The 21,332-nt window shown below is 39.3% G+C and overlaps 3 protein-coding genes across 3 annotated transcripts; all 3 read left to right on the top strand.

Annotated features, from left to right (window-relative positions):
* Window positions 1–3,238: 3,238 nt before the first annotated feature.
* On the top strand, window positions 3,239–3,665 carry LOC121505509 (histone H2A.J). The gene has a single exon (XM_041780902.1). It carries the CDS (start codon window positions 3,256–3,258, stop codon window positions 3,640–3,642), a length of 387 nt encoding a protein of 128 aa, XP_041636836.1. The 5' UTR covers window positions 3,239–3,255; the 3' UTR covers window positions 3,643–3,665.
* A 534-nt stretch (window positions 3,666–4,199) lies between these two features.
* Window positions 4,200–21,230, top strand: LOC121505818. Its single transcript, XM_041781369.1, has 6 exons — window positions 4,200–4,507; window positions 6,863–7,187; window positions 11,322–11,747; window positions 12,945–13,027; window positions 17,145–17,561; window positions 19,750–21,230. Exons 1-6 carry the CDS (start codon window positions 4,209–4,211, stop codon window positions 20,099–20,101), a joined length of 1,902 nt encoding a protein of 633 aa, XP_041637303.1. The 5' UTR covers window positions 4,200–4,208; the 3' UTR covers window positions 20,102–21,230.
* On the top strand, window positions 17,154–17,575 carry LOC121505510 (histone H2A type 1-J-like). The gene has a single exon (XM_041780903.1). The coding sequence runs from the start codon at window positions 17,179–17,181 to the stop codon at window positions 17,563–17,565; it is 387 nt and encodes a 128-aa protein (XP_041636837.1). The 5' UTR covers window positions 17,154–17,178; the 3' UTR covers window positions 17,566–17,575.
* Window positions 21,231–21,332: the final 102 nt, after the last annotated feature.

Genomic DNA, 21,332 nt, shown 5'->3' with positions numbered 1-21,332 from the left:
ACTTACGGTCCATTTAAGAGCCTACAACAAATCACAGTGAGACATGAACATTTTTAACCATTTGATTCATAATATGCATATAATATAAAGAACCAAAAAGAGACAATAGAAAAACTATCAAAGCACCTAACATGCAGTCTGGAGATAGAGGGGTGAACATCTGCTCTGACTGCAGCTGACAGGGACTGCTGTAGACGGGACTGCCGGTGTGAGTGCTTTGAGACAGGGAGGGGCTGAGAGAAGCAGCAACAATGCGTGCTTTCACGTCAGAGTTTCATAAAGTCTCCAATAACACCAGAAAAATTCACTAGATTTGTCGCTAGTCGCTTTTTAAAAAAAGGGGTCACTAGAGGGGTCTGAATACTCGCTAAATATAGCGACAAAATCGCTAGGTTGGCAACACTGCTCCCGCGCAAGGTGCTTGATAAGACCGACGTGCCAGCCTGCTTGGGGTGCTAGCCTGCTAACATTCTTATCAGAAAAGCTGGCAGTGTTTGGCCATGGAAGAGCGGCCTCCAGCTGTCTGGTCACTCAAGGGAAAACTTGGGCAACTCTAATTTACTTTCCTTTTCTTAAGAAAAAAAAAAACAAAACAAAAAACATCCTTAAATCCATCTCTCATCTGTAGAACAGTCAAAGAAAGTATTTCAGCAAAAGCTGGACATTTTTACATTTGCTGTCACTGATCCGACTCTCAGTCTCAATATGCCTGCGTGAAAAAGCGGAGTGGATTTCTATTAATATGGGTAATCCTGCTACTGATAAAGTGAAACGGATTTGATTGTGAAGCATTGGAAAGAACGCTGGAGTAGACTGGTCATGATGGCGAATGTGGGGGGGTCCAAACAACGTTTTTTTCAAGGTGACGGGGACGTGACCCCCCCCAAATACATTGTGGCAACGCCCTTGGTTTTACCCGACTAAATCAGCTTTAAGGGACTGTACCCTGGAACATTTAGAGGTTGTTATGATGTTTTTAATTCATTGTAACTCTAGTATTTAATTAAATAAATCTAAAAACTGCAATGTATGCCACTAAAACATTTTTTTTGAAGAATTAAAAAAAATTACTATCAGAATATGAATGAAACATTATATAAGTGTTATAATTATATATAATATACAGGGAGCCCTAATTAAATATTTTAGCTTGTATAAGTCTGTATGCATTAATGGTACAGTACAGTACATAAAGATTAATATATATATATATATATATATATATATATATATATATATATAATATCTGTTAATGCAATATGTATACACTATATATATATATATATATATAGTGTATACATATTGCATTAACAGATATTATTATTTAATATGTGTATTGATGAAACTTGGAGACCAACAATACTTACAGCCTGTGGACATCTTATAAGAGGCATATTCACCCTAATGTATTTCTATATCGTTAGTCATTATTGAATCAATATATGACAAGTGACTAAAAAATACACTGCCTATAAAAAGTATTCATCCCCATTGCATGTTTTACCCTTTTAATGATTTTATAAATCAGTCATAATCAATATAACTTTGCTTTTATCCAAATACAACTACAAACATCTTCAGCGTGAAAGTGAGAACAGATTTCTTCAAATTGATATCTTTTAAGTAAAAATATGTAATGTAAAATAAATGATTGCATAAATATTCACCCCCTTTAAAGTGACTGACCTTATTCAACAGAGGTCCAGCCAGTTACTTTTAGACCACCATGGATTACCATGAAGTCAAAAGAACACTCCAAGCAACTCAAAGAAAAGATTATTGAAAAGTATCAGGGGATGGATAAAAAAGCATTTCCAAGGCTCTGAACATCCTAGAGTTCAGTTAAATTCATCATGAAGAAATGAAGGAATAAGTCACATGTGTAAATCTGCCTACATCAGGCCATCCTCACAAACTGAGTGTGCAGGAAGGAGACTAGTGAGAGAGGACACTAAGACACCTATGACTACTCTGAAGGAGTTGCAAGCTTCAGCAGCTGAGATGGGAGAGACTCTGCAGACAACAACTGTTGTTCTGTTCTGGTTCTTCACCAGTCAGAGCTTTATGGGAGAGTGGCAAAGAGAAAGACACTGTTGAAGAAAACTCAGATTCAATCTGGGCTACAGTTCACCAAGAGGCATGTGGGAGACTCCATGGACAGGTGGGGGAAAGTTCTTTAGTCTGATGAGACCAAAATGGAGCTTTCTGGTCAACAGACAAGACGCCAAACACTGACATCACCACAAACACACCATCCCCACTGTGGAGCATGGTGGCAGCAGCATCATGCTGTGGGGACACTTCTCAGCAGCCGGCCCACAAATGTCATTCAGTCTGACAGAGAACTACGGCTTGGGAGAAGACTTATTCTCCAGCAAGGCACTGAGCTGAAGCATACAGAGAAAAATACACAGAAATGGTTTAAAGACAACAAGAGGAGTGTTATGGAGTGGCCGAGTCAGAGCCCAGACCTCAGTCCAACTGAGAGTTTGTGGCTGGACTTGAAAGGGGCTGTTTACCCACAAACCCTAAGCAACCTGACAGAGTAGCTTAGCAAAGAAGAATTGAGTTAAATTGTAGTTTCCAGATGTTTAAGCCTGTTTGAGACCTATCAACACAGACTCTGAGCTGTGTATGCAGCCAAATCTACTAAATATTGACTTGAAGGGTGTTACCATCAAAACAGTTGTTAATTTAACATTACATATTTCTTTATAACTGACATTACTTAATTGACTGCTATTTATTGCAGTGTCATCCACAAAATCCACTATATATATATATATATGAAATAACACTTTTTGTGTTTTTTTTTTTTAAGTTAAATTGCATTCAAGTAAATCATAATTGTCTGTTGTGGCCAATTTTTATTTCTTTAAAAATATTTCTTGACAAAATCAAGCCATCTTTTTGGTACAAGATTGAGCACATTATTTGTGCATGATTATTCACGGAAATCGTCTCTTTTTATATTAAAGTTAAGATCCTTATCTTGTATGTCTAAGAGGAATAAAATATTATTTGAAATCCTATTTCCGTTCATTTCATTTTGAAATACGCTGAAAACGGCGCGAACAGATGTGGTGTAACGACTACACAACGTTCAGAAGCATTCCGATGTCTGATTGGATGATTAGAGTCACGCTAGACCAACCAATCATTGAGCGAGTAGGTGGAGTCGTGAGCATATATAAACACCGACTTGACAGCTGTCAGAGTGCTTCTTTCTACTGAAAATACGAAGAAAACATAAACATGTCTGGCAGAGGCAAAGGCGGAAAAGCTCGTGCAAAGGCCAAGAGCCGATCATCCCGTGCCGGGCTCCAGTTCCCGGTCGGCCGTGTCCACAGGCTCCTGAGGAAGGGTAACTACGCTGAGCGAGTTGGTGCCGGAGCTCCCGTTTATCTGGCTGCTGTCCTGGAGTATCTGACCGCCGAGATCCTAGAGTTAGCTGGAAACGCTGCCCGCGACAACAAAAAGACCAGAATCATCCCCCGCCACCTTCAGCTGGCCGTCCGCAACGATGAAGAGCTCAACAAGCTGCTGGGAAAAGTCACCATCGCCCAGGGAGGAGTTCTGCCCAACATCCAGGCTGTTCTGCTGCCGAAAAAGTCTGAGTCGAAGGCTGGCAAAACCAAGTAGATACGCTCTACTCCATACTAAACCCAAAGGCTCTTTTAAGAGCCACCCACATAGCCATAAGAGTTAATTTTTCCTTTGTAAAACAATACGATAAAGCATATCAAGTATCCGGCATTATCGTAGTAGTTGGTGGGGATGCTGAATAAGCGTCCACACTACTTGCAACAATCAAGTCATCCACACCACGACAGCATTTGATATTTAACAAATCAGCATCGTTGTTGACAAGTCGACTGTACCCCTACCTCACCGAAGGCTGATTAATGGGCCATATTGTGTCCCAAGATTGTAAGTTGGGAGGAAATCAAGATATAACTTGTATTTAACAAGGGTTTATGCTTATATACAATACCCACTTCAGCTTCAATAAATTCCACATCTTGGCTTATAATAAGCCTGTTCTCAATAGAGGAAATAGCTCCAGTGAAGGCGGAAGAGAAAAAAAGGGCGGGCTGAGCTCGCGCTGATTTTCTCCCCTAACGTCCGCTAGCAGGGTTTATACGTCGAGTGCTCTACATGTCGGATCATCAATTCGTCTTCGGTAGATATCTGAACCACTGAGAGAAATGTCTGGTCGTGGAAAGGGAGGAAAGGGACTAGGAAAAGGAGGCGCTAAGCGTCACCGGAAAGTGCTTCGTGATAACATCCAGGGAATCACCAAGCCCGCTATCCGCCGTCTAGCTCGCCGTGGTGGAGTTAAGCGTATCTCCGGTCTTATTTACGAGGAGACCCGTGGTGTTCTCAAGGTTTTTCTGGAGAATGTTATTCGTGATGCCGTCACTTACACCGAGCATGCCAAGAGGAAGACCGTAACTGCCATGGATGTGGTCTACGCTCTCAAGAGGCAGGGCCGAACTCTCTACGGGTTCGGTGGTTAAACTCTCAATATGACCTGTCAGTTGAACAACGGCTCTTTTAAGAGCCACCCACTTAAACTAAAGAGCTCTGTCCAATGTCTCTGAATGTTAATTTCCTAATGTCTTTTCTCATCTCACAATGATCATAGACTATTTGACAAACAAACCGCTATTGTCAAAGTAAATACAGGGTCTGACAGCTTCATCAGTAGTCAACAATAAGAAACGTATCAGTATCTGATAATAGCGTTAAACTTGTGTAAACATGGGGATGCTAGTGAGATGCAGCTTCATGAAGTACTGAAGCTTTCCAGCAAATCTGTCAGAAAAGGGTTAATTTCTCGAGGCTTCATCTGCATACGAAACCATCTGCTGGCCCGAAGTGTGTACAACAGGCAGCTGTGATCTTTACCGCTCGTTCTGTGATAGACTGTCAGTATCAGCTGTTTGGGAATCACTTTGAATAATGAAAAAAATGTATTAATATAACTTGTTTATATCAATAAAGTGTATTTTCATGTGAGTTTATAATGACTATGCAATATCATATGCGTGTGTCATAATAAAACATGGGTAGAGTCATATAATAGGCTTTTTATTGAGGGGTAGTTTTCGTGTTCTGTGTCACTTTTGGAAAATGGCATTGGTTTAACTGTCTTACTCTCCAAACAATCCTAAATATACACACTCAAAACTAACCAAAAATCTCCTCTCTCATAACCACACATTTTGAACGGAACGCATGGGGTTTATATTGCTGTCAAACCTGGAACAAAGATCGGAACCACTTGCCGAACCAGTCACGTGGTACAGCCGGGCCAATGATGTCACTCATCTGAAACAATACAAGCCTAGGTGTGCGGGTCACAGGCACTCATCGTTTAATTTATTTTTATTAGATCTGTTTTTTTTGTGGGTATTTTCTTTTAAGAATAATTTTAATAGAAATTCAAGAAATGTAATTTGTAATTTGTATATGTAATTTTTTCTTTTTGCAGGATGCTTTAATTGTGAATGGGGGCTTCATAAAAATTCCAGAACATTTTTAAGGAAGTTTGGGGGAATTTTAAATGAAATCTAATTAATTTTGGTCACATACTTGTATGCATTTTGAAAGTTTCGTTGGGTGGTTTTGGAGAAATTTGCTTTATTGGGGATTTTTTTCTGTAATTTTTTTAGGCATTTAAATGGAAATTAGGAAAATGTATTTTTTCAAGAATTGGATCTGATTTTTGGAGGGCATTGCTTGATTTTTCTTTTTTTTCCTACCAGGGGTTGCCTTTAAGTTTTGTGTGTATGTGTGTTTCATTGATATTTACGTTTTTTCTAATGTTTGTGAGTTTAAGGGTAAATGTGTCCTTTGAAATTTTTTTTATTAATTTATGGATTTTTTTAATGGAAATTCCAGGAAATTTGTTTGAAAGTTTGGGGGAATTTTCACTAATTTTCAATGGAAATTTGGGGAGTGTAATGCAGATTTTTAAATTTGTTAGAGCTTTAGGGGGATTTTCAGGGAAATTGGTATAGGAATGTTAAAGCAGCAACATTTGGAAATATTTTGAAAAAATTGGGGGTAATTTTTATATTACATGTGGTTCAGAATTTTCCCTGAATTTTTACGTAACTTGGAGAATTTGTATGGATTTTAATTTAAATTCAGATAAAAAATGAATTCAGGATAAATTCTGAAGTTTTAACAATATTTTGATCATGCTCGGCCTTTACCAGCCCTTGTGGCCCATCATCGAAACAACAAGAAAGAAGACTCCACCATAACTTTCTCTATCACATCATTTCTTACTGACTGAAGACGCCCAGCACACAGCAAAACATCTGCCCTAAAAACGATCCAATGCTGTCTTTTTCTGCAGAAACGAGGCATTTTTGAGATCAGAACCAGACTGAGCTTTAAAACATTTCCGTTTTTTCTTATCTCAAATATGTGAGAAACTAAAAATGAATTCCAAACAAAAGCTAAGATTTCTGGTTGATATTAAGCTGGCCTATTTATGTCATCTCTGAGGGACTGATCCAATCCTCCATGTGTTTATGATCAACAAACGATAATAACAGCCAGACACAAAGATGTTTTCGTTGACCCGTTAAGAACTCATTCATGGAAGCTTCCAGAAAACATTCGAGCGTTTTTGGTAAATAAGGAAGCTAATTTGACCTTCAAGATGAAAGGTTTAAAAACTTCCGCATGGTAACTCAGCAAATCAGTGGAAACCAGCCAATGACAGAGAGGGAACCGCACACTTCTTTAACATACAGAACCCATATAAACAGCTCGCACAGCACCATTCTGTAAGATTGTAGAACTGTGCCATTGACGTAATTTAAGAAAAATGCCGGAACTTCAGCCCAAAACGGCGCCCAAGAAGGCCAGAAGAAAGCCCTGTCCAAGTCTGCAGAAAGAGGAGGAACAGGAGCAGGAAGGAGAGCTACGCCATCTCCGTCTACAAAGTGCTGAAGCAGGTCCACCCCGACACCGGGATCTCCTCCAAGGCTATGAGCATCAAGAAATCCTTCGTGAACGACATCTTTGAGCGCATCGTCGCCGAGGCCTCCCGCCTGGCTCACTACAACAAACGCTCCACCATCACCACCAGGGAGATCCAGACCGCTGTACGCCTGCTGCTGCCTGGTGAGCTGGCCAAGCACGCCGTTTCTGAGGGCACCAAGGCCGTCAACAAGTACACCAGCTCTAAGTGAAATGCTGCACCGCCTACAAATAAAACAAACAAAAAACAAAGTTAATGGCTCTTTGAGAGCCACCCAACTATTCTGAAAGAGTTAAGATTTTTTTTATAAAAAAGGAAAGATTACTCTATGAACAATTTTTTATAATGTCTTGGTAGGACTTTATTAGAATTTATATTTATTTGTGTGTATACCAGGTAATAGTAGTGGGGTTCAAACTTGAGTAGGTTAAATTATCTACACTCCTAACTGAATGTCACCAGCATTGGAATCTGATTCTGTGAGTTCAAATGATTACGTGACCAGTGCTGCAGATTCTTTTAATACCAGTTTGATTTCATATGAGGGAACTACAAATAAAGGAAATATAATATCAGTTTATCAAATCTGACCACATTTTTTAAAGTTTATTTTGGGCTTTGATAAAGGAGGATAGTGGATAGAGTCTGAAAGAGGGACGAGAGCAGGGGAGATACGTGGCACAGGGCTTCAGGCCGGATTCGAACCTGGGGCGCGCCTAAACCATTCGGTCACCTGCACCCCAAATCTGAGTACATTTTAAGGATTATCACAAGTTCTTCACATTTGCTTTTGAAATTTAATTAGCTGAGTTACTTTCAATTGTCCCAAGTAAGTTAAAAAATGAATCAGAAAAACATGACTCCTGTATTGTCTTATTTTGTTAATTAACTATGTTTCATATATAAATGTCAGTCTACATTTTGGCTGTGAATGTAGACCAAATATTGGTGTATATCCCAATAAATATTGGGCTACATCTAACATAAATATCAGCCTTTACCTCTTACAAATATTGGCCTATATCTACTGTGAGTGTTGGCATGCTTGCAGTAAATATGAAAAATCTTCAAATGAAGACTCATAATAGAAATGTCTTTTGTGAGAAAATGCAATAATGTAATTGTTGTGTGGTTTAGCTAGTTAGTTAACAGATTACTGACACTGCGGAAAGGTCATTTTAATTGTATGGAAATTTGAATTTGAAAACGAACATTTTTATGATAGAATTTTTTTAAATAAACAAATGTTATTAAAGTGTTTGGATATTAAGTTAATCAGATCATCAAAATAACTTTTGTCACAGAATCTGCAAGTTCTTGAATGTCAGAATGCTGCATTCGTAATCATGGGACTTTGATTTTGAACTGATGATGGTAAAAGAGATTAGAGCATAAATTACCATTAATTTAACTCTAGTTTACACTCATGTCCAAGTGAAATGGTTTGTAAATCTCTCTCCTATAAAAATGACAAAAAGAAAAACATTTATTTTTATTCACGGGGGGTACAAATGTAACAGACGCAAAATACACCTCTGTAGTTCCCTATTTCTGTTATAACTACACAAAATTACCTGGTATTTGTCCATTAACCTTGGAGAAACTCCATGAAAATCCATGATGCACTGTGTTGTTTGTAGTCCCTCCTTTCCTTTGTTTTCTTCTTCGCTGGTTATTTGTATATATTCTTTCCGCCCCATCCCCTCTCCCCTTTGAAATGACTCCCAGTGGGAGAGGTGGGTGTCCATTGTTTTGTTCAAGTTTGTATCTGTTTCCATCTTTATGTTAAACATATCTTGTATATATTTTTAGTTCTTAAAATGTCCTTAGTTATTTTCCCACTTGTTTACATGTTTATTTGCTTTAAGTTTCTTGTATCTTTACTTTTATCGATGTTTGTTTGCTGCGTATGGTGGTGGGCTGGTTCACGTGCGCACCGTGCACAGCTAGCTTGCGTGCACGTTGTGTTAGGCTAATGTTATGTGTTATATGTTTTATATTGTGTACGATCTGGAGCTGGCTGTGTATTTATCGGAGTTTTTGTCTTTCGGTTATCATTGCCAGGTATGCATTACTCATTTTGTAAATATATATTTTATCCATGTGACCTTTGAAATGACTTCCAGTGGGAGAGGATCCAGAGCGGGCTGTATATTTATTGGAGTTTCTGTCTTTTGGTTATCATTGCCAGCCAATAAACGTGAAAAAGAGAGAGATCCTGTGTCGCAGTCTCCTTCCATCCATCATAAACACAACGCAGAGATATTGCCACCGGTTACATAAATACTTTAACTGTCAGATGGTACAACCAGTGAAAAACTGCTAATCTTATTTTTACCATAAAATTCTTCATTTTATTTTAAAAATACGTCCACTCTCTAGCAAGATCAACTAACAACAAAATAGAAGAAGCTTTTTAGAGAAGAGGCGAAACGCCTTTAAGCATTGTAACATGTCCAGCTGCCACTTGATCAGCGCTGGATCAACTAACAACATGTGTCTGACTGTTTGCCTGTTTATTGAAAATGGTTGCATGTCAGGTAGCTCAACCAAGGGCACCCATAAGGGGGAAAAAGAGTAACACTTTCTTTGGCCCAGCCAGATGGGGGTCTCATGGGGGTCAAGAAAACCATGATCCACTGTTTTTATCAGTGCTAACAATGTGGATAGACACGCTGAACCAAACCATTCAGAAAGTCATACCAGACTTCATAGCTAAGCCATGATATGCACAAATGTCAGGATACAGAGGAAAAGAAGAAGAAACTGAAACGCTTTAAGGGAAAATTATAAAACTATTGCAAAGAAAGGCAAAAAATGGCAGAAATGGGTTAAAAGTGGCTAAATTAGCTGAAAGTTGAAAAAATTGGCTGAAAATTGCTAAAACGGGTGGTTAAAAAACGGAAAAAAGAAGTAAAAATTGTGGAAAGAGAGTCAAAAAAAAGTTAAATGTGCCAAGAAGGGGATAAATCAGCAAATATGGGTTAAGAAAGGCAAAGAGTGGCAGAAAAAATGACAAAAAGTGATGAATAAGTTGCAAAAATGGCTCAAATAGCAAAAAGGCAGTAAAATGGGGAAACGTTTTTTAAAAGCAACAAAAAAGTTTAAAAGGGGCAAAAAGGATAAGGCAGCAAATATGTGTTAAGAAAGGCAAAAGGGGCAGAAAGAATGGTGAAATGGGGTTAAAATGTGGCAAAAATGGGTCAAAAGTGGTGAGAAAAAAGGTTAAAGCAGCAAATATGGTTTAAGAAAGGAAAAAAGTAGTACAAATGGGCAGAATAATTGGTGAAAAGCAGATAAAAATTAGCAAAAGTTTGCTTAATAAAGTGGCAAAAAAGTGAAAAGTTGTTAAAAAATAGCAAAAATAGGTTAAAAGGGGCAAAAAAGATAAAACCCCAAAGAAATGAAAAAAGCTGAAAAATGGGCAGATTAAAAAAAGCAAAAAGGCAGTCAAAACGGTGGAAAGTGTTTAAAAAGTGGCAAAAATTGGTTAAATGTGGATAAAAAAATATGAAAAAAAAGCTGTAAACAGTGATGAAAAGGGTGTTTAAAAGTGCCATGAAGTTGAACATCAGACCCCAATAATAGCTTGTCACACTGTTCAGCTCAAAAATGAGGCAAATGTTTGCCAGGATGCCAGCAGCAGTGCACCAGTGGTAATAAACCAACTGCACATGGCTCTGAATCTTTACCATACGGCAGTAAAGTAGTTGTTAAATATGCATAATTTTAAGGAGAAACAAACATTTATAGTACTTTCAGAGGAGAAACCAGCGATTAAAATGTTAACAGGATACTCTCACTATTTATATCTTTAAGCCAAGGCTCAAAATGTTGACTTATGGAGTGAATTAGTGTTATGGTTTTGTTCTGTCCTAGCTGCACTCAAACTAGTAGGCTTTAACAATGATTGGGAAATGGTTTTGGTGCTTTTTCTTGTCAGTTTCACCAAAATACTCATGAGATCTGATGTGAAAATCAACATAGATATGTATTATGATCTGGCCACAGAAACATTCAAAATTCTATTAAACATATTCAAAACATCAATCTAAGCCTTATTTGTAATCAGTGGCCATAAGATTTAAACTAAAGCTTAAACAATTATACAGTGATGTTTACTGTTTACACGACGAGTTTGCTTTGAGGGGAGAGAGAGAGAGAGAGAGAGAGAGAGAGAGAGAGAGAGAGAGAGAGAGAGAGAGAGAGTCGTCACGTGCTTTCGCTGGGGCCAACCAGAGTTTCTCGCGCGCGCCGCTCTGCCTATATAAACACGACAGACCGGCTGTATAATCATATCTTCTTCCTTCTAACAAAGGAAAGTGAAACATTTGTCGAAATGGCAAGAACCAAGCAGACCGCTCGTAAATCCACCGGAGGAAAGGCTCCAAGGAAGCAGCTGGCCACCAAGGCTGCCCGTAAGAGCGCTCCAGCCACCGGCGGAGTCAAGAAGCCTCATCGTTACAGGCCCGGTACTGTGGCTCTCCGTGAGATCCGTCGGTATCAGAAATCCACTGAGCTGCTCATCCGCAAGCTTCCTTTCCAGCGCCTGGTCAGAGAGATCGCCCAGGACTTCAAGACCGACCTGCGCTTCCAGAGCTCTGCTGTCATGGCTCTGCAGGAGGCTAGCGAAGCTTACCTGGTGGGGCTCTTCGAGGACACTAACCTGTGCGCCATCCACGCCAAGAGAGTCACCATCATGCCTAAAGACATCCAGCTGGCTCGCCGCATCCGTGGAGAGAGAGCTTAAGCTCACACGACAAAACCCAACAACACAAAGGCTCTTTTAAGAGCCACGTAACTTCGATTAAGAGCAGTAATTCTTATGCTTGTACGTATTTCCAGAAAGATGCCATCTAAATACAAGCAATACTATTTCAGAATACATGATATGGTAGAATAACAAGTCATAAGTGGCACTGTATAGAAGTTCCTGCAACATTATTGAAGGAAATGTAAGAAGCGTGGGGAGAGTCCTGTTTGTGTTGAACAAATGCGTCATGATTTACATCAGTGGTAATCGATTGATGGGTGGAGACCCGAAAACTTGGAGTAGGAACATGGAGTTAAAGAGTCTATGACAAGCTGGAGCCCAAAGTGTATATACATAACTTTGTTCTGTTTTAGAAAGGTAATGAGTAAGTTTATCTTTCAGTATTTCATCGTTTTTTTTAAACTTATTCACAAAACTGTTTTTCGTAGTCCTGTCTTTTTTCCAAACATTCCAGTGTGTCCGTCCAAAATCTATACTGCAGCATTTTTCTTACGTAAAGAGGTGGATAATTCTGGAAAACTTGATTTTTTTGGGTCACAATTTAAATTTAACAAAGAGACTGTACTGCACAGGTGTTAAACTCAAGGCCCGGGGGTCAAATCCAGCCCATGGTCTGCAGATTTCCTCAGGTATAAAATTGTGAACCCATTCTTGATGATTTAAAATATCCTTGTTAAGTCATAAAATCCAAAAAAGTAAGGAGTAAAAATATTTAAATAAGGAGTCAGGAATGTGGGAAAAGAAATTAATTTGTGCTTTAATTTCACATTATCAATTTTGCATCTCACAATAAGTATTTAAACTTAAGATTTTAACTTTTAATTTCATACTTTGAGCATTTCAACTCATTATTTTGACTTCTCATTTAATATTTAAAGTTTTTAGATTCATAATTCTAATTTTTAGATGATAGTTTGACCTTTGTAAGATTTTGAATCATATTTTGACTTTAATTTCATAATTACAGATTTTATTTTATATTTTGACCTTTTAACTTTTAAAATGCCAAAATCATTTATCATCAGTGCTAAGATTTTTTTTCATATGTTATAACTGGTGAAATGAGATTGACAGTTTATGGTTAAAAAGGCGACCCTGGTAGGCCCTTGGGTTAGTCCTGAATCCAGAATCCGGCCCCTGCTGTGATTGAGTTTGACATCCCTGCAGTGTAATGGCTTGACCAGCTGGGAACCACTGGCCCAGACCATGGGAGGGGCAACTGATGCTCTGTGGGGCTGCCACGGCCACTGGTGCATCTGTAACTGAAACATGTCAATGTTGGAACAGATATTGAGTACTTCTGGTCAAAATCAGAGCATGATAGGTTTAAAACATTTAGACAAATGCAGAAATGACCCATTTGCACCACTTCCTAATGGCAGAAGAGGATGCCGTGATGAGCTTCTTTCATGTGGGTGTGTTCAGTGTGATACCGTTATGTTGCCATAACACGCTGAAGACCATAGAATGATCTCCCCCAAAGTTACCAAAAGTCCAAAGGCTTTTTTGTAGCTCTGATGATGATCCATATGCAGACCGAAAATCAAAAGCCTAGGATGAATGGTGTGCGGGGGCTGAATTTTTTTTGTGACAACCCATGAAATACGCATGAAAAATCAGTGGAGTAAATGATAGACTGGCAGAAGGGGGCGCTGTGAATTTTGTGATGATTGACGAACAGTAAAAAGGAATTACTGTGTAATTTTTATCGTAAAAAAAAAAAAAAAGGTGTAAAATGGGGCCCCTATTATGGCCCCTCCCCATGGTAAAAAGTCACAGCACAACTTTAGAGCTCCAGGTGGTTTATTTTTTGCAAAAATATTCTGGAGGCCATCAGATGAAATCCCTCAGACGATTTTGTTCAAATGCAAAATGTGCGTTTTTTGGGAAACCCCAAAATTTGACAAAAATGGCTTGTAGTTCTATTCTTGTACATTTTAGAGGATGGTCATAATGTAATTTTTTCCCTCATACTTTATCCATTTTGCTTTTGTAAAATAAATCCCATTGCTAGGTTATCTGGTTCCTCAATCAAACACCTTCCAAATTAGCTCATTATAGGTATGTGATCACTTCCCATCCACTTACTGCTGCTAGCTCTGCTGATACCATTGTGATGTCTATTGCAGATGAAATGGATTGCCCTTCCCTGAACCATGTTGGCTGACCATCATTCAACAGTACCAGATTATTTTTATCCATAAACTCCTCTATCATAATTCCATTCCTGTCATTTTTCTGTTTTCCCCATAACTCATTATGAGCATTGAAGTCCCCTACCCAGACCGCTGGTGCGCTAATTTTGTCCATTACTTCCTGCAAATGCTTCCCTTCCAGATTATTACTTGTGTTATGGTGATTTTTCCCCTATTGGTCCATGCCTCAATAATTACACATTCCATTTTCACCCTCCTCATTGCTTCAACCATAAATGGCAATAGCCTTTTCTTAATGAGCACAACCATGACATCATCACTGTTTAACATTTCTCCTCCTTTGATTTGCCCTTCATTGATAGGCTCTGCTCTGGTCTGCCCCACTCTGCTTGTGTTTTCCACCCTTCGTAGTGCTTCTGCATAAGATACTTTGTTCTCCTTTCTTATTTTTTGTACATTCTCAGCTTTTTGATAATGTGTACATCCCCTATAGGAAGCTGGATGATTACCTCCACAGTTGCAACACTTAGCTGTTCCTTTGCATTCTTTCCCATCATGATCCCCACCACACAATCTGCATCTTCTTCTCTCCCTGCACACAGCTGCAACATGCCCAAATCTTTGACATTTAAAACATCTCATTGGGGGCCTTTCATAGGTCTTTACAGAGTAGCTCATGTATCCCAGCATCACCCTTTTGGGGAGCTCTTCATCTTTAAATGTCAAAAGTATGGGAGTAAATCCTCAATTTTTACCCACGTGCTTCGAACCAGTTGTATTCCCTCCTTTCAAACTCTTCAGCAGCTCCTCCTCTGACACATCATTTGATATATTATATATCACCCCAGAGCCACTCTTGACTTTTATCAGGACTTTGAATCGCACCTCCTTGTCAAACTCAGCCCTCCTTTCTTTAGCTTGCACATTATCAGTATCACTATCCTGTGAGGTATCACCCCTAGCTGTGCGATCTCTTTTGGGTCTATTCCTACTCACAGTCTTCCACGTTTCCCCACTCCCACCCCTATAGTTTACTTCCTGAGTGGACATAACTTCCCCTGCTTTGGGAATGCGGCTTCAGCTTCTCCCTTGTATTTGGGGACCTGCAGATCAGTCAGAAGCTGAGCTAGAATACCGTCATACTGGGCCAATAGGCCGTCGGCCGATATCCCACACGCAACTCCCCACTCAATCCACTAGCACCCCAATACACAATCCAAAATCCAAAATTATAGCCAGTTAGTCTGTTTTAATCTGTTTAATAGCACTGTTTCCACTCACACTCCCGCCAACCAACGTTCCAACTTCCGCCTCTCCGTCACTTCCCCTGCTGCTTCTCGGTTTTTGTCCAGGCAGGTCAGCCTTGTACTCAGCTTTTAAAGAATGCTTACAAGATTTTTAAGCTGTACTAACTGAATACACTTCTATGTTAAGGCAGAAATGTTGGTTTAAAATCGATATATTACTGAATTAAGACGGTTTTCTTTTTCTTTTTCATTTAGACCAACTTATTAAAATAAGTTATCAACTGATCACAATGTGTTCATGTAACAAACTTATTTTTTAATGCAGAAAAAGCTCTTGATTTTAAGCTTTATTTACTAACCCCAGGGATCATTTCTTAGAGTGCAGAATGGAACCAGTACCAGAAAGATGTCTGTCTGAAAACAGCCATACTTTGGGCCCATTCATCATCGGAGTCTGGTTGTAACCCTGACCCATTTGCTTCTCCCAGACCTTGTATAGGTGAGCACGCCCTGTCTACAGTAATTTTAGCTTCCTCTCTGGTTGTTATAGTTATTCAAGGACTTGGGGCCTGTTCATCGTCTGATTCTGATTCCAACCTTAACCCATCTGCCACTCCCAGAAATTGTATAGGTGAGCATGCTCTGTCGACTTTAACAACGCCAGGTCTTTTAACTATCAAGGACCAAAACATCAGTAATTTAGTTTTGACCAGAGATAAACATGTGGCAATTTTTGCTCCCATCATGGAACAAAAATGTGTAAATCTAGCTCGGACATGAGATGAAAATTGTCTGAGCCTGATCATTACCCTCTGAACTTTGAGTCTAACCACAGAAAAAAATGCTACAGCCCTGTCCCAGGCTCTAGAGAAAACTGTAGCGACCCCTGTTTTTTTTGGCAGTGGTACATTTGGGTCCAGAGACTCAATATTAACCCAGGCCGGCTCATCCTCAGGGATTAAGGGGTCCACACTTAACTGGTTTTCAGTTATTTCCCTGGGAGGATTTGTTTCCTTAGTGGGCTCCACACCAGAACTGATAAATCCACCCATTACTGATCTGAGAGAAAAGATATGAATGAAAAAAGCAGGTTGTTAACTGTCAGTGGAATTAAAATGTCTCCAAAGTGATCTGAAATAGCTGAACTAGTGTCTGACAGACCCCCGGGTCGCTGCATTTTGCTGGAGAGATGCGTCATTCAGGCGCCATATTGAAGAGGTGAATCATCCAAGATTTCAATGCTCATAACTCGCTGAAAAATGAACCGAAGCCATTTGTTTTGTAACAAACTTTAGTTCCAGGTAGATCCAGGATACTTGATCTACGGACAAATGCAGGTTTTCATACCGAAATTCTTGAACTAGTATAAGGTTACAGTGAGTATGAGAATGAATGGAATGGGCAACATGGGCAATTTGGTCACCAAGAAGGCTGCATTTATTATATTTTCGATTCCAAAAGGCCAAATTATCATGTTGTCTGATATTCTCACTTCAACAGATTGTGTTTACTAATAATTCAACAAAAGGAAGACAGCTTGGCATGCAATAAACATGACCGTTGATTCTTATTTTAACTTATTATACTTGAATAACTTTTTCCAGGTGCAACAAATGATGCATACAAAAGTTTTAAAGAAAAGATATACCTGATGCTTTCTTTTAGAAAGCTCAAAATATACGAGTACTCAAAGATTGAAATAGAAATGCTTCTATTCCCATGTTTTCATGGCAGATTTTATGTTTCTTTCATGTTTATAATTTTTCGGTGTTTGAAATCGGCTTGGATCCCGCAATGAGTGAGATATAGAGCCCTGCCCCTGACTGTCAAATCCGGGATGACGTGTTTATTTACGCGTCTGTGATTGGTGGATGGCTCTGCTGCTGTAGTTGACGAATCACCATCCAGCTAGACACAATAAAGCTGAGATGTGACATAATAGTCACTTTCATTGACATATTTAGTCTTGAAGACCTGCGGAAGTGTCTTAAACTCAACATGTCTGGTAGAGGAGGAAAGTCCGGAAAATCTCGCGCTAAGGCCAAGAGCCGTTCGTCCCGTGCCGGGCTGCAGTTCCCCGTCGGCCGTGTTCACAGGCTGTTGAGGAAGGGAATCTATGCTGAGCGAATCGGTGCTGGAGCTCCCGTCTACCTGGCTGCTGTTCTCGAGTACCTGACCGCTGAGATTCTCGAGCTGGCAGGAAACGCTGCCCGCGACAACAAGAAGACCAGGATCATCCCCCGTCACCTTCAGCTGGCTGTCCGCAACGACGAGGAGCTCAACAAGCTGCTGGGAAAAGTCACCATTGCTCAGGGAGGCGTTCTGCCAAACATCCAGGCTGTTCTGCTGCCAAAGAAGACTGAAAAGACCGGCAAGACCAAGTAGAAGCCTTCTACCCCAAAATAAATCCAAAGGCTCTTTTAAGAGCCACCCACGTCACATAAAGAGATGCTCCTTGTGTTTGGTTAATGATGCATGCCAGGCCTAGCAGCCCATGCATGTAGATCTGGTGTCAAAGTCCTCGCGTATCGTTGCCACTTTATGTATTATTTACTCTGAATAATACAAATGCTACATTTGATAGAGGTGACTTCCCTTCCTTCTCACGTGAAATGCCTTTATTAACCCACATAAAGCATTGTAGCTTATTTGGCAAGGGTTCAGGAAAGGTGTTGTGATTTAAACGTTATCTCTTAGCTTTATACGTCTGCAGCTTTTAAATCCACCCTAAAAAGCAATTTGTGTTTAAATAGTTGTAGAATGACAACATGTTTGTTGTCAGTCATTGTTTTTTTTTTTGATTGTTTAGGACTGGCAAGAATGTTGTAAAAATGGCCAGATTAAGTGATGAAAGGGGGACAAAAATTTGCCTGAAAATTGATGAAAAAAGGTTAAAATGTTGAAAAAAATGTAAAAGAGGAAACAAGTGGCAAAAGTAGTGCTAAAAAAAAGGGGTTAAAATGTGGCGACAAAAACAAAAGAGAGTGGCACAAGGGGGATACAAAATGCAGGCAAAGTGGTTTAAAAGGACTTAAGAATTGATTTTTTTTTTAAATGTTTGTGAATTTAAATTGAAATCAGGGAGAGGTGTCCTTTGAAATTTTCACTAATTTTAATGGAAATTCCAGGAAATTTGTTTGGAAGTTTAGGGGAATTTTTACAGATTTTTAAAGGTTTTAAAGAGGTCAAAAGAATCAAAAATGGGTTCAAAATAGCAAAAAACAACAACAAAAAAAAAAAAAACAACAACAACAAAAAAACAAAACAAAACAAAACAAAAAAAACCCCCAGCACAAATAGCCTGACAAAGTAGTGGAAAGGGTTAAAAAGTGGAACATAGAATCAATAAGGAAAGTTGCAAAAATGCTGGCAAAATAGGCCAAAAGTGGCAAAAATGATTAAAAATGATCGAAAAGGGGTTGTCAAAGTGCCAAAAATGAGTTAACACTGGCCACAACTGGGGAGGGCTCATTCTCTGAGATTTTCAGGGGCACAGCTAATTCTGTGGGCAGGCCTTTCTCATTGTGGCCTGCTGCATTATAGATAATAGGGATGGATCTCACTGGTAATGACTAAAAATGTCCTGTGTTTTGAAAGAAAATAAAAATACTAATTCAGAATATGTTAATCAGAGCAAAATATTTATTCAATTTTTTCTTATTTGAAAGTCTGTTTAGTCAAGACTGAAACTGTCCCTTGTGAAAATGTACTTGATGACCCCTTCTCTAAAATATTGTGTCATACTGACCCCTAGTGACCTGTTAAACTTACAGCAGCCATATTAAATAAACTTGTTCACTATTTTACTTCCATATGATATAAATTAACCTGCAGGTTAGTAAAACAGAAACAGAATTTGAATTAAAAATGAAATGAATCGAAATAGATCATGTAAAGCTAAAAGTACAGCATCATGTATATCGGTTATGGTGCTTTCTATACTGTGGAATTTTGTAGACTGTACAAACTACATGCCTTCACTTTCATACGTGTAAAGAATGTCTTAAAACCTACATATAGTATATTTTCCCCATGATTCAATGACTTCAAACAATAATTGTAAACGTTTTTAGACAAGCGTACAATGCCATCAGTGCATACTGTTCAGCCTTGGTTTAGTAAAACATCAATATCTGGCATCAAACTGGTGTAGTAGATGCAATGTTGTTCAACATAAAAGCATCATAGAAACAAGTCAAGGGTGTGAAAGCCTGATAAATGCAGTCAATCCAATAACAAGCCTTTGAGCCACCATAAAAGCTTAATTAAGCAATTATGAAAACAAATGTGTGAAGCATGTGTCAGCGATCTGAATTTACATGAAAGGGAAATTGTAAAAGAATTATTAATCATGAAATCATTTCCGCATTTCGTATTCCAAACACAGTTAGCTGTTAGCCTAATGTTATTGTGAATTTATTTTGAAAGTTGTATCTGCAGGAAATGAGGTCGCATCAGGTCACAGCGGAAAAGCAGAAGACAGAAAAAAACGACGACCTGAGCTCGCGCTAGTTTTGTTCCTCTAACGTCCGCTGGCAGGGTTTATAAACCGAGCGCTCTGTGAGGTAGAGCAGCAGCTCAGATTCGGAAGAAGCTTGAACATAGTAAAATGTCTGGTCGTGGAAAGGGAGGAAAGGGACTTGGAAAAGGAGGCGCTAAGCGTCACCGGAAAGTGCTCCGTGATAATATCCAGGGAATCACCAAGCCCGCTATCCGCCGTCTGGCTCGCCGTGGTGGAGTCAAGCGTATCTCCGGCCTCATCTACGAGGAGACCCGTGGTGTTCTCAAGGTCTTTCTGGAAAACGTTATCCGTGATGCTGTCACTTACACCGAGCATGCCAAGAGGAAGACCGTTACCGCCATGGACGTGGTCTACGCTCTCAAGAGACAGGGCCGCACTCTCTACGGATTCGGCGGTTAAACTCCATAATCTCACCTGAAAAACAACACAACGGCTCTGTTAAGAGCCACCCATTTCTACTAAAGAGTCACTTTCCATCGATTTAATGAAACTCACTCCGATGTGAGTTGCATATTGAGACCGAAATTGTCATGTCCTAGATACAAGAAACAAACATGTTTGGACTTCATTATGCTGAAATGGATTATAATACAGCTGTGTAATTAATCAATTTGTAAATGCCACTACCTGTCCGTTTATACAATCCCATACGAAGCTGTTTTTTTTTTGTTTTAAGAAATACTACAATGTTTATGGGTATTGGCTGAAATGGCCCTGTAAATGCATGCAATGGGCTGTGGCCCTTTCCCTTTGTAGCTGATGGTGCGGGAGTTTGTTTAAGTTGCTATAGCAACAGAAAAGGTTAAAATGATTTACATGGTTGCAGGGTGGGTTTATTTTTGTATTCAGTCATAAAATGCCTGCTTTGTCAATGTTGATAAAAATTAGTCAATTTATAATTTTATTTACTATCTTGTCCGAAATGTTCGTCTTGTTAATAGAGTTTGTCGAGGGTGACGTGATTGTGTGACTGGAAGCTAGCTACTGGGAAGCGTAGACATAATATACATAGACGCCTCATTGGCCAGTGGGACGTATGTCATCGCCGCCACCATCTTGCCAGAGGTATTCCATGTTATATACAAACGACTCAAAAAGACCACTTAAATGTAAACTCCTGTTTTTAATCACAAAACCCTTCATCCCTCATTGACTTACATTGTTTATGGAACGGTCTTTCCTCTGGTAATATGGCAGACACGTTGACGTGTAGCAGCAGCAGGCAAACACAGTCAATGAGGCGTCTACGTCTATTATGTCTATGCTTGGAAGGACTCAGAGAGAGAGATTTGCAGGTTTCGGCATGGAAAAAGTAAACACCCCCTGTCCTTATTTGTTCCCCCTGTTTGTCATCAGGCGAACACGGTAAATGTTATTGTATTGCTTATAAGTTGTGAAGTGTTATGTATGTCAGACTTTGTATGATGTGTTATTGTTTCAAACTGTAAATTGTCTTATGTTTTCAATTTTCATTATGCTCCACACATGCCAACTCTTCTGTAAAGATTAAACCTTGAAGTGGACATCAGTTTGACTCATGAGCTTTTTGAATGACCAGCAGTTATACCCTTAAATTAGAGATATTATGCCTTTTTTCAAGGCTTTAGACCATCTCTCTGATACCCACATA

The sequence above is a fragment of the Cheilinus undulatus genome, linkage group 23, assembly GCF_018320785.1.
Source record: "Cheilinus undulatus linkage group 23, ASM1832078v1, whole genome shotgun sequence".
Classification (NCBI taxonomy): Eukaryota; Metazoa; Chordata; class Actinopteri; order Labriformes; family Labridae; genus Cheilinus; species Cheilinus undulatus.
This window is presented reverse-complemented; position numbering and strand designations above follow the sequence as displayed.

Coding starts and splice junctions, on each gene's coding strand:
- LOC121505509 (XM_041780902.1), top strand. CDS start 3,256: ATGTCTGGCAGAGGCAAAGGCGGAAAAGCTCGTGCAAAGGCCAAGAGC.
- LOC121505818 (XM_041781369.1), top strand. CDS start 4,209: ATGTCTGGTCGTGGAAAGGGAGGAAAGGGACTAGGAAAAGGAGGCGCT. Junction 7,188..11,321: donor TTTCTGAGGGCACCAAGGCC/GTCAACAAGTAC, acceptor CTTCTAACAAAG/GAAAGTGAAACATTTGTCGA. Junction 17,562..19,749: donor GAAAAGACCGGCAAGACCAA/GTAGAAGCCTTC, acceptor TCTGTGAGGTAG/AGCAGCAGCTCAGATTCGGA.
- LOC121505510 (XM_041780903.1), top strand. CDS start 17,179: ATGTCTGGTAGAGGAGGAAAGTCCGGAAAATCTCGCGCTAAGGCCAAG.